Source organism: Anoplophora glabripennis, unplaced genomic scaffold (assembly GCF_000390285.2).
Source record: "Anoplophora glabripennis isolate ALB-LARVAE unplaced genomic scaffold, Agla_2.0 scaffold214, whole genome shotgun sequence".
Classification (NCBI taxonomy): domain Eukaryota; kingdom Metazoa; phylum Arthropoda; class Insecta; order Coleoptera; family Cerambycidae; genus Anoplophora; species Anoplophora glabripennis.
In genome coordinates this window covers 723161-738755 of record NW_019416375.1, presented here as the reverse complement: position 1 = coordinate 738755, position 15595 = coordinate 723161, and the positions used below count along the sequence as shown (strand labels likewise).

At 34.0% G+C, this 15595-nt stretch overlaps 1 protein-coding gene across 2 annotated transcripts in view; it reads right to left on the bottom strand.

Annotated features, from left to right (window-relative positions):
- Positions 1–15595, bottom strand: part of LOC108906102 (rap1 GTPase-activating protein 1) — a 502314-nt gene that overhangs the window by 51832 nt on the left and 434887 nt on the right. For both annotated transcript variants that reach the window (XM_018709260.2, XM_018709261.1), the window contains one exon: positions 10503–10856. In XM_018709260.2, coding sequence (XP_018564776.1) covers positions 10503–10856 — 354 coding nt within the window. The remainder of the gene's footprint in view (positions 1–10502; positions 10857–15595) is intronic.

Sequence of the window (15595 nt, the reverse complement as noted above, 5' to 3'; positions counted from 1 at the left end):
AAAAACGCATTCACTGATCACAATCCGAGGGTAAAATCTGTTGAACTGGTTGCAGATGATAGGGGTGCAACAGCTGGCGGCGCCTTAAGATGCGATGTACGGTACGATATGAGGTTCCTACTTGTTGTGCGAGTCGTCGAGTACTAACTGTGGGCTCTTCGTCAAGATTTTCCAACACTGCATCTTCAATATTAAGGTTCACTTGCTGACCATGTCCTTCTCCTCGAGAAATAACACTTCCCGTATCTAGCAGCCGATGAACGCACTGTAGCACTTTTGCACATGAGGGGTGACGTTCTTGTCATCGTTCCCGGTACAACCTAGTCGCCGCGAGCGCATTTTCTCCGGCTGCACCATACACTAACACCGTATCAACACGTTCGGAAATAGTCAATGCATTGTTTTCTCGGTTCATTGTAAAACTAGTTCGTGCACAAACTAAAAAATTAAGCAAAGTAAGAAATAAGAATCTGGTTTTTAATGTAATCGGCACGCTATTCTTATTTTTCACTTCTTTGTAAAAATTACACTGTCACTATCGTGGAATTACAAAATAAAAACTTTTGTCTGGAATCTTTGACTTCTTAACACTGATGGGTCGATGGACGATGCTTAATATTTAATAATTAAGTGAATAATGAAATACAAATTCAGTTGACTGCACAATTTTTTTGACAATGTAACGTAACCTTCTTTTAGTATTACTAGTATTAGACTATACCGACTTAAAATATAAGGTTGCATTTCCAAACTTTTTAATAAATAACACAGGGTCGGCCTTCATTTTCGTTGCATAAATGAACTTTAATTTACAAAAAAAAAACGCGAAGATAGAACTTTTTCGTATACGACTTTTCTATTACAAATATCATCAGGAAGCTGTAGTTTAATTTTTATAGATTATACACGCCACATCCTACGCGTATAAATCAATAATTTTTCAACTATCTATAAACATTTACTGAAATATTTTTAAAATCTATCCACTCATAAGTGTATTTTGAAACTAACAAATTTGCAAATGACAAGTCACGTGTCAAGAAAATTATTTAGAATAAAACCTTGTTCTTTCTGTTTCATACTGCAGATAAATAACTCAAAAAATAAATTTATCAAAAAATGATTTTTAGGTCAAAATTCTTAACTATTGCGATAACAACTCATGATAATTTCAAACCTCTTCATATGGGATGTAATTAATTATTTTGAACAGCAGTAAAACTTTCGAAGGAAAAAAAATTGATCTAACGACCTCTACTTTTTTTTTTATAATATTGAAAAAAGGCAAACCATATTTAGTCTAATTCTCTTTAAATAGACAAAGTAACTGTTTGAATATTTACGTTATACTAGAGTGCAGACAGATGATTCACCAAAACCATCCAACCTAGTATGTAATTTTATGGATTAAAAGTAGACAACATATACAACGTGACGCATCCCGTACCATTACATCATTTTCCACGTATGTGGAGGTTGAACAATAGAGCATGTAACGTAACGTGAGAGACAATCCGACAGATAAGAGGATTTCCACATCCGATGAAAGTTTGGAGAATCGGCCGCTTTGAACTGTCCACCGGATTTGCGCATCCTCATGTTATTTTGCAACAAATTCGGACCCTACATTTGAAATGCTGTGCCAGATGAATTAAAACGATTTGTTTATCAACCTGGTACTTACCCTAAATACGAGGTCTGTTCAAAAAATAACCGAACTTTACTTTTTAAAACTTTCTTATTATCCTTGTCTCCTCCAAAGTACTTCCCTCCCCTTCACACACGTTCCCCAGCGGTGAAGCATTTCGCTTTAAAGTCTGCGACGAATTTGCTCTGATGTCATCAATAGTCTGAAAACGGCGTCTTTTTAGCATTGATTTTAATTTCAGAAATAAGAAAAAAACGTAATGAGCTAGATCTGCAGAGTAAGGAGGCTGAGGGAAGAATGTAATCTCAATTTTAAGTACAAATCTGACGAATTGACAAAGCTGTGTGTGGGCTCATTGTCATGGTTGATATGAGTTACGTCGCCATGACTATGGTCTCTTTTTGCAGATTTTCTCATGAAACTGTTGTAAAAAGCTTTGATAGTACACGCGGTTCACTGTTTCACCTTGAGGTAAGAGTTCAAAATCCACAATTCCACTAATGTGGGAAAACTGTGAGCATCAGTTCTCATCATCATCAAACAGTTTGACATTGAATCGAGACTGACATGCTTTTTTTGGGGCGTGGAGATCGTTTGCCAATTCATTGTGATTATTGAGCTTTTGTCTCAATGCCATAGCCGTAGACCAAGCTTTCGTCTCCCGTTATGATCCTTTGATGAATGTTTCATCGTCATTGAATTGTTCAAAGAATTGCCGATAAACGTCCACACGATTTTCTTTCTGTTGTTCGGTCATCTTTGAATATTTTGCTGCAACTCGATACATGTTCAATTCTTCAGCCAAAATTTCATGGCATGATCCAATTGAGATGCTAACCTCTTCTGCAATTTCTCTGATAGTCAATCGACGATTTGCACGCACCAGGTCTTTGACTTTCTGAACGTAGAAGTAATCAGTTGAAGTCGATGGTCTTCCTGATCGAGGATCATCTTCAGTTGACTGATGACCACTTTCAAATCGTGGAAACCATTTATAACATTGCGTACGACCCAGAGCATCATCTCCATACGCTTATTTCAAAAGTTGGAACGTTTCCGTGAAAGTTTTCTCCAGTTTCACGCAAAATGTTACGTTGCATCGTTGTCTCAGAAAATCGCACATTTCAAAAATCGTCACCGTGACGTTTTCAAATATTATTTTTCGCATTAGTATGCATTACAAAAAATATGAGTAATATTTTAACCATTTCTCATTTTGTTTCAGACAAATCTCATCGCCAACGTGTGCTGATGAGGACCGATAACTGTGAAACGTCACCACCGTCGTTTCGTTGTCCACCCGGTAACCCCAATCAGCCATGATAGCGCGGCAATTACCGAGCGATTTGCTCGGTGTGGGCCACAATGGGCTAGGTGCATGATGCATTTCCTGGATGGTAATTTATTTGTGTGGTAATACACGGCGTCATCGTCCGGAGGTAGAAATACACTGTTTCTGGCGGCCGCTGATGGTGAACTTCGGCGTTGTCTCTGAAGGGCTTGGCAAAGATTCCGCCCAGATAACACTACGCGGGCATGTGGGAAGATGCGAGATTTATTCTATTAATAGCGCTCTGTTCTCAGTGCTTGGTACCATCGGCAATCGAGGGACTTCTGGACATCTCGAAAAACATAAAATATTTATAATACAGTCAATAACTTGATTTGATTGAAAAAATGAGTCTTGGAATGAATGATAGGCTAATATGGAAAGTGGAATACTACTTCCTCCATTTTAGTAAGGTCATTTTTGATGTTTCTACACTCATGGACAAAATTATCGAATATTTTTTGTTATCACTATTACTCGAATACGATTTTAAATTAACAGTGTAAAATTATATATGTGTTGATATTATCCATCTAATAGGTGAATACACTCAATTGTTTTAAATTGTTTTGTCATTTAATTCATTTTAATGGAGTTATTTTCTATCACGCGTATTGTCACTTAAAAATTCCTCACATAATTCAAGAAACATAGTGAATTAAGTTATTTGTAGTGAAGCTTAGTAAGTGTTACTGATTTTAATTTGTTGTTTCCTCTATTTAAAAATAAAATATGCCACAAGTTAGACACTGCAGTGAAGCTGAGGCGGCGCAAATTGTAACTCTACATGAAGAAGGGCATAGACAAAAAGATATTGCAAGACGTCTCAGGAGAGGTCAATCTACTTTAACGAATATTTTAAAAAGGTATCAAGAGACTAGAGATTTTGTGCGAAGGCCTGGTCAAGGGCGCAAAAGGTGTACAACAGCAATCGATGACCGGTTTTTGATCCTTACTTCTGCCCGAAATCGCACATTGACATCCACACACCTCAAAAATGAGTTATTAAATGTTTAGTTCGAAAACTGTTAGACGAAGATTGAAACAAGTAGGTTTAAAGCCAAGTCGGCCTGCCAAAGTTCCACGACTTCTCCAAAATCACAAAACTCAGCGATTAGAATTTGCCAGAACGCATATTCAGTGGGATATCGAGAATTGGAAAAATGTTCTGTTCACTGATGAGACTAGAATACAATTATGGAAGCCAGATGGACGAAATCACGTCTATAGAAGAGTTGGAAAACGATATAACAGCTGCAATCTCATACAGACTGTTAGTTTTGGAGGTGGCGGCATAATGCTTTGGGGAGGCATAAGTTGGGAGGGACGCACCGAACTCGTGGAAGTCATTGGACGAATGACCAGTGACTGGTATATCGAAAACATTCTCCAAAACCACATTTTGCCATATATGGGTCACATTGGATACGACAGGTTCGTATTTATGCACGATAACGCTCGACCAGCTGGCATAGTGACTAATTACCTTGATACAGTGCAGATTCAAAAATTAGATTGGCCGCCGTATAGCCCAGACTTAAATCCTATTGAACACTTGTGGGATCAACTAAAACACTGCATACGACAAAGAAATCCTGTTCGAAATACTCTAGAAGAACATCGACTTGCAGCACAATATGAATGGAACGCAATTCCTCAAGTTTTTATTCAAACTCTAATTAGTAGCATGTTGAGAAGGATGCAAGCAGTAATTAGAGCTCGAGGTGGTAATACTCGTTATTAACTATGCTCTATTATTCAAATCAAAAGAGAGTATTTGCTTATTTAAGTAACATTTAAGTTAAAAATAATTATCCTTAATTTTCATATTACTTAGCATAATTTTTTTTACTACTTTCTATTGATAAAGACTTAATATTCTCTACTTAAAATGTGTAAAATAAACTATTATTTCTTCTATAACGCGTTTCTTTCGGTAACATTTACTATTAACTTTAAAAAATGCGAAAATTTAAATATTCGACAATTTGTCCATGAGTGTATATAATTTTTTATGTTAATGTTTATTATTGTATAAGAGAAGGAAGGCTACCCGATAACATCGAAACTCTGTGGCGACAATCAAATAAATAAACAGTAGTATGCTATATCATGCCAGTAAGAGGTAATACGCGGTGTAGAAGCAGAAATAGGCTAAATCTGTGGTCAAGTCGCTCTATACTCACAATACACAATACTAGTGACTGCCATGAAAAAAACGTGCCATACGCTCGATCAAGCAAAGTGTCAAACTCAATCACACGCGCACGAACGACAATGAAAAAACCTGAATTGTTTATCGGCACGCCAGACGACAGGACTGGCATTAGGGTGCCGCTAGATCGTATCGAATAAATTGATCGATGCGAAGCTTTAGATTGCATTAATTAATAGCAGCAATATATCAGCTATGTTTTTTGTATTAATTATACTTAAGAATATCATTTTTAGGTTTTGTTTTGGATAATTATTTATTACTAGCTGTTTTATCATTAAAGTAAGTAAGCCTTTTGCACCGAAGGGACCTTAACCAATCTTGGTTTAACGAGGAGTATTGAGTGACGATTGAGTTTTATGCGGAGTTAAATGTAGATAATAGTGTTTTAAGTGCAATGAAGCGGAAGATTTTCACGTTAATGTTCATAATAGTAACATTAAATCAAAGTATCCTGTAAATAAAACCCCTTTTTCCCGAAGAAATATTAAAATTATGTTTCAGTGTTTCAAAATTGGACACACAAAACTTCTTACATCAACAGAAAACCAAAAACTATTTATATTTTTCATAAAATAAGATACATATTGTACATACATATTTGCCTCAAAATACGCGAGTTAAAAATATTTCCCTCGTATTTTTCACTTTTCTTTTGAGTCTCTAAATTAAACGACCACTAAATAACACAAATTGTCCCTAATTTAGACAAATTCTGGAGATAATAATTGTATCTAAGGAGGAAATCTCAATTTAAACTTCGTTATTATCTTCATTTTCACAGCTCCAAATTAAGAAAACAAATGATACTCTCATTTAAACTTTTCCCGTTGTTCGAGTTTCTCGGACGGACCGGAGCATCTCTGGAGGTTTCACACTTCCAGTCTGAATCACTGGAAATTTCACCCGTAAGAAAGTTTAATTTTATTGAAGCGAGGCTCAGTGCGTCAGTTACAATTCTATCAGCAATTAACTTATAACTTATCGGGCCTTTCAGACGAACGGTTTCTGGAAATCATAATTTTGTAAATTACAAGCAAAAGAGACTTGTAAAATTAACGATGCAAGTGCATTATACTCATAGTTTCCGGAAATCTCAAGTAATAAATTCATTGAGATTTCAAGAGTGACATAAACAAACAAAATTTTTGGCTTATACTTTTCGAACCCTCTGTATTTTCTTGCACGTAAAACAAACATTCGGTATTATATTTATTATATGCCACTTCCACTAGATAAAACGCTATAGAGAAATTCCTAAATATTTTTGTATGAGTAAGTATTAAAATTGCAAAATAAATTTCAGCACTTTCACTTCACTTCGCATAACAAATGCTCATGAATAAATGATGAAGTACCGTACTTTGTACTTTGTTGTTCGTAGAAATAAAACTGCAGAGAGGTATGCCAACCGAACAATGCCTGCCACTTGCCGCTAACATCTAACAGTAGTATATTGAAAATATGTAAAAAAATCAGTTATTTCTTAAATAATCATATTGTAAAGGGTTTATTCAATGGAATCTGAAAGGAAATTGTATGAAGAGGTTTCGACTTATCTCTAATGTCTAATGTCTTCATACATTTTTTAATGTTTCAACAAAATTTAAATAGTTTTCAATAACAAAAATTTAAACTTGAGTTTAAACTAAATAAAAATGTTCAAGTATCATACTTAAAATAGTTCGATAAATTATAACCCAAAACAATGATGTCATTGATACCAACTAGAAATTACAAATACAGTGTAATTTTTTTAAAACCTGACATAGGCCAACTTTTTTATTTGAAGTGATAAAACTAGTCCTTCCAAATGCAAAGTTGTACGAAATAACTTGACTAAGAAAAATTTACAAATAATACTTTCCGGTGTTGCCAGATTTCTTCGGTAGCTACTAAAACAATATTCTTTTAAATGGCAACACCATATTTTTTAACATAATTTGACAAATCTTCAAATTCTAAATAAAAAATGTTAAGTCACATTTCTTTATTAGAAGAGCCATCATTATTGTGCTGTCATTGTGGAATTTGACAACTGTTGTATTTGAATGTGTAGAAAAATAATATTTTAATTCAGTAGCTATGAATCAGTTATTTAATCCAAAAGAGAAAGTTGAATTAATTTTTTTTTCATGTTGGCGGCTTAAATCCACATAATGCGTGCGCTGAATTTGGTGCAAGACAATACAATTTTTGTTTAATTTCCAAGGCCTACTATTGCTATGTTAGCTTCTTTAGTTCCTGCCAACTATAGATTATTTTCGTTACTTTTGTTTATTGTTCTAAAATGGCTACTTCAATAAAAAAATGTGACATAACATTTTTTATTTAGAATTTGAAGATCTGTCAAATTATGTTAAAAAATACGGTGTTGCCATTTAATAAAATATTGTTTTAGTAGCTATTGAAGAAATCTGGCAACACCGGAAATATTTATTTGTAAATTTTTCTTAATCAAGTTATTTCCTGCAACTTTGCATTTGGAAATACTAGCCTATCACTTCAAATAAAAAAGTTGGCCTGTCAGGTTTAAAAAAAATTACACTGTACTTGTAATTCCTAATTGGTATGGTATCAATGATGTCATTGTTATCGCTAATAATTTATCAAAACAGGATTCTTTTTGAATAATATTTGTATTTTATTCAACAGTTATTATAATAACTAATAAATATAAACTAATATTTCACAGAGACACCGTTAAATTTAACGGTTGGTTTATGAAATGTGTTCCAGAACTTATTTTGCACTACCTACTGAAGCTTGTAGTTTAACACAGTAAAGCTGAAATAAATGTAAATGGACACGTGACAACATTTTTCTATGACGCTAATAGTGTTTATCTTGTAATGATGGTTTCTAGTAAACATAATGAACAGGTTTAGACTTTGTCCAACTAAATTCATTACTGTTAATGATGAAATGAAGAAAATTATACTCATTTTTCCTTTAAAAAATTGAAACATATTCCATATTTCATATATCAAACTTCAATAATTATCTGATATCTATTCTACTCGGAGCAATTCAGAACCAAGTTGTTTTGAATATGGGATGAAAAATAATATGATACAAAATAATAAATAATACTTCTTCATTTACCCCATAGTTTGTAGTTCAATTTTTCACATGCCTAACAATTCAACAATAAATCTTCCCAAAATGTTGGTTTTATATACATACAGGACCCTTTGATTTAATATTAATTTTGTGAATCATATAAATCATATAAATATTTGTAGCAAATTTCCATACAATCGTATTTTAATGGTCGTTTTCATATCAAATTAAATATATCATTGCTTAAACGATACTGATATAAATCAATTACAGTTTATTTATATGCATGGCAGTACACCATAATGCTAACAAACATTTCAATTTCGGTCTGCTGAATAATTACAAAACAAAAGATAGAGGTAGATTAGAAGGTATTGGCTAAGAACGACAAAGTCTAAATTAAGACTAAAACGAAACTAAAAACGTAAGTAATGTAAGTAACGTCAGTTAATGATGAGTAATGTAAGTAATTTTACATAACTTACAATGTAAGCAATTTTTCATACTGTACAACTAAACTAAAAAGTAAGTAATGGAAGCAAAGTAAGTAATGCAAGTATTGTAATTTCACATACTGTGCTCGTAAGAACAAATATTTAGACGTCAACAATTATTAAGAAAACCTTAGCGGTTGACATAATGTAATGACAGTGACAGATTAAGAATTCTATGACTAAAGAACAGAGTGTATTATTTTTTTAGGTGGCAAATAGGTTTGTTAATATCATTGAAAACAATGAAAATAGTAAAGGGCCCAAATGAGAGTCATGTGGTATATCTGATGTAATTTTGACATAATTCGAAGCATAACTTACTAATTTACTTGCACGTTGTGACTTCTTGGTACATTTGATTTAATCCATCTCAGGATGTTGCCTTGCACATCGATATTTTACGGTTTAGTAAGTAAAGCATGATGCTGAACCAAAAATTATAGAAAAATCAATGTATACGGCTTCTACTTCACATCTTTCATCTATACTTTATGATATTAATTGAAAATATGGCACAATATTAGTTACAACAGATCGACCTTGGAAAAATATGGATTAAAACACACCCTTTAACGTCGTGATTAAAAATAGACGCCATAACCACACTTTGATATGACATAGCCAGTAGTACAATGTAGAACGTTTAGCAATAAAAAATTCTGCTCCCGCCGTCTCGGGAGCTGAAAATTGGACCAAATTAGACTTAATCGTCTATTCAACTGGATGACTGAAACATACCTATCCCTGCAATGTCGTGGTTAAGATGTATTGCTATAGAAAAATCTGTCGCCGCTATTCCAGGGTGTGAAAACTTGTTTATTATTCAGTGATTAGTGTTTCAGTATTCAGATTAGTACTTTCTTAGTGATTGTTGTTCTTCTATTATGACATTTTTCAAGATAAAATAGAGTATATCAGTTATAATCGTTTCTAATAAAGAAATTGCACACAAGGTAAGTTCAAAACTGGTGTGGGATTGTTTACAAATGCTGACTGAACTGGCCACCAACAATACAGTCAGACTGTGTTAGGTGCCAGGACACAAAAGCATGCATGGAAATGAGAAAGCGGATGAACTTGCTAGGAAGAAATCCGAGACAGAGTTCATTGGCCCGGAGCCCTTCTATGGCACATCTCCCAGTGTGGTCAGGCGGGCTCTGGGCAAATGGACTGTGACAGAACACAGGAAATACTGGACTTCAAGGCCAGGACATAGCCATTCTAAGGAGCTCATGGAGTATCCTTCGAAGGAAAGAGCGAGTGATCTAGGACCAGCCACTAGATGAAGAAGAAGAAGAAGGATAAAGAAATTGGATGATTCTTCCACCTTTATGAATTGGGGTAGCTTCGCTTCTTTACAAATACATGGAAAAACGCCTTTAGAAAGTGACTTATTATTAAATATTACACAGGGAATGTAAAATAGATTGTTTACAAGATTTCTGATAACCTATCTAGTCCAGATCCTTTACCAAGTCCCAATTTTTTTAATTGTTTTTGAGGAATGCTGATATAGTCGATTGTTAAACATACGTAGAATCTCTCAGATATTTCAACGATAGATGAAAGCGCGATGATTCTTAAACACTACCAAAATATTCTGAAAACGCATCTTTGCTAAATATGTTCAAATATGGGGCTGTCATAGGAAATACAACAAATTTTTCCGTGTACTTTCTAGTCCGCATTAAATCTCACTCTCCCATAAGAAATATAGCAACAACACGTGACTTTATTATATTTCCAACTCACCCTTCCAACGAAAAACCTCCTGTAGCACTTCGCCGTGTCGTCGGTTTCGATCTTCGCCCTCCAGCTGGGGTGCGGGACGACGGGCATCCCCCTGTGATCGAATTGCTCCTCGTGGTCAGTACCGTCCACCCAGTACCCCTTCTGGGGCACCGCTATCATGGGATAGGGACCCGGCCGGGAGAGGATCTCCTGCAGGAGCCTCTTCGACTGGTTGGGCTGTTGGGGGGACGCGGGGGGCGTCTGCAGGGAGGGAGTAGGGATGGGGGAAATCTTGATGTTGTTGTTGGTCGACAGCCTGTCATCTTTCATCTCCTTCTCCGGCGTCTGGCTGTGCTGTCTCTGCGCGGGGGGAGGCTGCAAAAAAAAATAAAAGAGCTGTTAAAAAATAAATATAAATAAATTTGTAACTAGAGTATTTGAAAACAGAAGTTTACGTGTTAAATAAATAGGAACATTTTTAAATCGAATAGCGAGTTCTAAAAATTAAAATTAAGTGCTGAAAGGACCCCGCAGGTTCTTTATGGAAAATGGCTTTCAGTCGATAGTTTTGAAACTAGATTTGAATAGTTCTCGAAGCGTAGATAAAAAGTTATCATAGGCACTAAGCTGAAAACTAATGAATATTTGATGTCTTGCAGCATTTCGGAATCTTGAGAAAATTCGTGCTCTTAGAAGTCCTGGTTCATCTATATGTTCATCCAATTGAAATTCATCATCATTTTTCCTAAGCACCTTCTGTATACTGTATACCCTGTATAGCATCTGCATACCCGAATGGATGGCTGATTCGGATTCAGTAACCCCGACAATATAAGAAATATGTGTTTTGGACAGATTGCACGGCTTCTCTTCATTTGATCTTACAATGAGTCTTTTTCAATTTATACCTCGCGGTACTATAACTCCTACCTTTCGGCGACTATATTTCGAAAAATATATTTTCTCAGCTTAGTGCCTATGACAACTTTTTATCTAAGCTTTGAGAACTATTCAAATCCAAATTTTCAGAACTATCGGCTGGAAGCCATTTTCCATAAGGAACCTGCGGGGTCATTTGGTTAGAATTTTTTTTCCAATGTTTAGAACAATATTTCGTCAATGGAGCCAAAAAAAAAGAGATGTACGTTCCAAACGAAACACCCTATGTACATATTTAAAAAAAAAACGAAAATTTGTTAGAGTTCGATTTATAAAAAATGCCTCAATCTAACGGTGTTTAAACGCGAATAAAATCAATAAACAACTCTAAACGAAACAATTCAACCATTCAGTCCATCATTATTGACATTTTTAATGCCACATCAGGCAAAGCCCGTGGTTTTCATCCATTATTCAAAACGATCTGCGGTATAAAAACCCTTGAAAAGAATGAATGTTTGGTCGACTTAATGGAGACAAATATTATCGCTAGTGGCTAAATGAATATTTGTTGCTGATTTTATGGCTCTTACGGCATTTTTATAACTTTTAATATCGTTATAATAAACATTAATGTCTATACAACTCTTCAAACTGATCCCAAATTCGCTTTTAATTTGCATTACGTAGACACAGACGATGTAGTAGACAATATTTCAGAAGTGATTATACCCATAACAACGGAACATTTTAGAATTTCAGCAAGTTTATCAGTTTATCTTTTTAATATGGCATTTATTATAATCAAATCTAACATATGTTTTAATAAAAATAAAATATTTGGGTAATTATTATCCTAATAAAAAATTACTGTTATCTCATTTAAACGTTCTTACGTGTTCATAAATTAACGAATACGAACGTAAAATATTGCATACAGGGTGTTTCTTAATAACGTGCTAATATTTAAGGTTATTCTTGGGTCCATTTTAAGAAAAAAACTTCATATGAACATATGTCCTAAAAGTCTTAACTTTTGAACTACAGGGTGCAAAAGTTTTATGAAAAAACATTTTTTTATGATAACGTTGGTATTACCCTAAATAATTTTTCAAATTTGGTACACGCCATCTATTCATCGAGATGCATTTTCTAATGTACAAACAATTTTATTATTTTTGCCAGTGGCGTCTGTATAGGTTTTTTTATGCGAAAACCGTATGTCAAACGAAAAAAATTTAAGACACTACATTTGTTCAGAAAGGAATGAGGATTTCAAAAATGATTTTTACTTTACGAGAAAGCAGTGGCGTAACATATTTGTCTTCAAAAATATTCAATACCAAACCTGTACAGACGCCACTAGCTAAAATAATAAAATTGTTTGTACATCAGAAAATGCATCTAGATGAATAGAAGCCGTGTACCAAATATGAAAAAATATCTAGGGTAATACCCCAAAGTTATTATAAATAACTGTTTTTTCATAAAACTTTAGCACCCTGTAGTTCAAAAGTTAAGACTTTTAGGACATATGTTCATATGAAGTTCTTTTTCTTAAAATAGATCCAAGAATAACCTCCTTAAATATTAGCACGTTATTAAGAAACACCCTATATAGGTGACCGCATTAGAGGACATGGACATCTCGGCTATCTTAAGAGATACAAGAAATCTTAAGAGATACAAGGTTGCAAAAATTAGGGCAAAGTTGCAGAATTTGATGAAGAGCGAGACATGCTTCAGACTTACAGATAAATTAATTTGAAGAAATCTGGGTTCGTTTCATGTAAAGATTGTATTTTTTAATTATCTGGACTTACACATTGTTAATGAAAATTTCGTTTAAAGTAAGTTTGGATGTTTTATTTTCAAAACACTCTTTGGAAAAAGATAATTTAGTATTTTGATGGAAACAAAAAATAATCTATATCATATAACACATCATCGTAATCAGAAAAATGCACTGAATTAAAAAATACGAAAAATAAAATTTTCATTCCTCCCTGGAAAATTTCAAATGGCAAAAAGGTATGCCAAATTCCTCTTCGGCAAGTGATTCTACGTCAAATTTCGCAATTTTACATTAATTTGACCGTCCCTGTACCTGTTAAGGCTGGCTTTTTATAGACAAGAAATCGTACTTTTAGTAAGACAATGATAGAATAAGTAGATCCGTTCAAGAAATGATGAAGCCTAACACTAAACTAGAGCATCTTCCTTTATAGGCGAGCGGTACACCCCTAAAAAGACGCACAGAAAAACTATTGGACCGACCACAGAGGGGGGCCAGGATGAAACCTTTTCTAATCTATATTACGTTGTTGCGAACAAAAAACCTTAATGACATTTTTCTGTATCGATGGTCAGTAATTTGTTATTAACAAAAAAACTTGCAAATTGCGAAAACTTAAAAAATCGAAATGAAAACACATTGATGTAGCGGCTTAGACTGCAACGATTCGAGAATCGCGACTTGTGACTTGTTGAAATAAGTCGTAACAAGTGAACATCGTACGAGAAGGCTCGCCAAAGCGCGGTTAGTTTAAATTTTATTTGAATATCTGTATGTATTTTTTCAGGAAAAGTAAGATAAACATACGAGGTAAAAATATGTTTTTTTTTTTATTTTGAGTGTACCTATTGTCAGTTGTTTTCTACCCTGAAGAGAACTGGTACAGTGAAGAGATATTGCTTCTAATTTGTTTAGATTTTCTAAAATGCTATACGAAAATTTGTGTATTTAAACGGCCTCTTAATTCATACAGGACCGTTTCTCCATGAATGCATTCAATCTCATATTTTTAGACCAACTTTATAAATTTATATTATATATAAACATTATTTATATCGCAAGCTGTTGTTTTCTGAGAGAATAGCAGTATCATTTCAGATTAGGTAGGAAAGAAACTGCACAGATTGAAATATAAAATATTAAAACAGTATTATCCTTGTTTTGGAATTACGTAGCAAGGATGGATTCGTAGCGAATATCAATCTGAATTTATCGGTAAAATGTTGCAACTAGCGGTTAGATCAGTCTCCATGTTAATAAACTTGTGTATATAGAACAATTTAATACATAAAAATTGGCACAACAGTTCACAATTACATTTTGGTTATCTATTTGTTTGGAGAATGGAGAAAAGCTATCCGTATAAAACCCGTACGATATTTGTTGATAGAATTCCAAGAAAAGAGAGCCAATAAAGTTCTGTTACCAGAACTACTGTAACAATTTACCCCGGCGTGCCTTGACATTTTCCGCGAATGTCTGTCTACCTCGGGTGTCAATTACCGTGGCAGCGGCATGGTTTTTCGCCAGTCTTTCTACCTCGGGTGTCGAATGCGGTTAATTCCAAGAAAGTGACGCAGGGGTCTTCTTGGAATTCTATCTCAACATATATCGTATGGACTATACCCTGCGATTTAGTGTATTTGAATAAACTTTATTCAATAAGTACGAAGAATTTTTCTGAAAATTATATTTTTTTACTGTATGCTGCGTATGCTGTATAACGCTTAAAGTATTTTTTCGCCGATCGATATTAAAGACGTAGTTTTAGTGAGAGCTGTCAGGTTCAGGTACTGAAGTGTCTCATTTACTGCCTAGGCATTAGAAAGATTTTTACTGCCGCTAAATTAAAATTTGTTCTTTAAAGAAGGCAATTTTAATTAATAGTGCGTAGCTGAAGTTCTACGGACACAATGTCCGGTATATCGGTGAGCATCCTTAATTTTGAGAAACTCAGCAACTTGTTTAGGTAGCATTTTCTCAAATATATGAATTCCTATTAATTTGTAATAGTCCAATTAAATGGGATTTTAAATCGCAATTTTGGTCAACTTGCCTGAACTTTTGATATATAATAATAACAAATGATTTTTTTCAACCCCCGGCCAGGGGTGAAAAAAGATAAAATAAAGGCTTTTTCAATATAACTCAAAAGGGGTAAGAGATGGAAAAAAAGTTTCTTATAAAAATTGTAGAGCAAAAAATTAAACATAAAAATGGTCTATTGACTTTTCCTTGTACTATTAAAATTAACAGCGTTAGGGAGACTAGAAGTTAAGGGATGATTTCAGAAATTTAAAAAATCATAAGCAGAAAAATTAATGGATTTTAAATTTTTTTTTACAGTCTACTCTAAAAAATGTAAACTACCTTTTCAGAAAAATAGACATATTTTTTAATTTTTAATAAAAAAAGTTATAACAATTTCACAAAACGAACG